General features: G+C 64.6%; 1 protein-coding gene across 1 annotated transcript in view; it reads right to left on the bottom strand.

The window, feature by feature from the left end:
• The window catches only part of LOC111161790 (ADAMTS like 5), a 6,526-nt gene that overhangs the window by 2,436 nt on the left and 2,899 nt on the right, over nt 1-1,191 (bottom strand). Inside the window, exon 7 of the mRNA XM_022525749.1 lies at nt 157-284. Coding sequence (XP_022381457.1) covers nt 157-284 — 128 coding nt within the window. The remainder of the gene's footprint in view (nt 1-156; nt 285-1,191) is intronic.

The following is a 1,191-nucleotide window of genomic DNA, read 5'->3' as shown; positions in this document are numbered from 1 at the left end:
GGGTAAAGGGGCGGACTCTGGAGCCTAGGGGTGGGTGGGACCTGGGGAGGGGGCGGGGATTAGGGAAGAGGGCGGGACCTGGGACTGAACGGGATGGTGTCCAGGTCAGGGCTGGGGTGTGAGAGGGGGGACTTGCGGGGTCCTGCGAGGCCTTACGAGGCAGCGGCCAGCCACGCAGAGCCCCTGCGTCCCCGGGCTGCAGGGCGTGCCGTCCAGGACGCGGCCGAAGCTGTGGTAGAAGGCGTGGCCCTCGGCCAGGCAGTTGAGGTCGCACTGGTTGGGCGCTGGGGGCGGGAGGAATGCAGGGGCCCTGGAGTACCCCCTACCGCGGTCGGAGTCCCAGCCTCCTTCTCCTCAGGCAGATGAGGCCCAGAGACTCAGCCAAAGCCGCACATGGAGGCTGAGGCAGAGCCAGGGAGCGAATCTAGACATTCCGCCCCCAGCCCCCGGGGGCCGTCCGGGACAAGCATTCTGACGTCCAGGGAGAGCTCATTCATTCAGGTGAAGCCCTCGCGTTAGGGGGTCCCTACGCGTTATCCACTGCTAACACCCTTACCCATTCTTTATTCATTCTTTAGTTCCACCAACACAGAGCACCTACGACCTTCCCAACACTGTTCCAGGCTCTCGCGTACGGCCGTGGGCAGAGGCCACTCAGCACTGGGTCCTGCACCCAGCATGTGCCCAACAGAAAGCGTTCAGTGTGGACCGAATTCTGTGTAGCCTGGGTGTGTCGCTGGCCCTCCCCAGGACTCAGTTTCCCCCTCTGCCTGGCAGTCGGGCAGCCCTGATCTCTGCTCCTCTGAGCCTCCCGCCCCGCCCTGAGCCTGGCTGGCAGACCCTGCCTAGGACAGAGCCTGAACTGGCCTTGGCAGGCCTCATTCTTTAGTTCCACCAACACAGAGCACCTACGACCTTCCCAACACTGTTCCAGGCTCTCGCGTACGGCCGTGGGCAGAGGCCACTCAGCACTGGGTCCTGCACCCAGCATGTGCCCAACAGAAAGCGTTCAGTGTGGACCGAATTCTGTGTAGCCTGGGTGTGTCGCTGGCCCTCCCCAGGACTCAGTTTCCCCCTCTGCCTGGCAGTCGGGCAGCCCTGATCTCTGCTCCTCTGAGCCTCCCGCCCCGCCCTGAGCCTGGCTGGCAGACCCTGCCTAGGACAGAGCCTGAACTGGCCTTGGCAGGCCTC

This window comes from Enhydra lutris, unplaced genomic scaffold (genome assembly GCF_002288905.1).
Source record: "Enhydra lutris kenyoni isolate GAN:26980312 unplaced genomic scaffold, ASM228890v2 scaffoldscaffold86, whole genome shotgun sequence".
NCBI lineage: Eukaryota > Metazoa > Chordata > Mammalia > Carnivora > Mustelidae > Enhydra > Enhydra lutris.
Note: the sequence above shows the minus strand (reverse complement) of the source record. Positions and strands in the feature narration are given on the sequence as shown.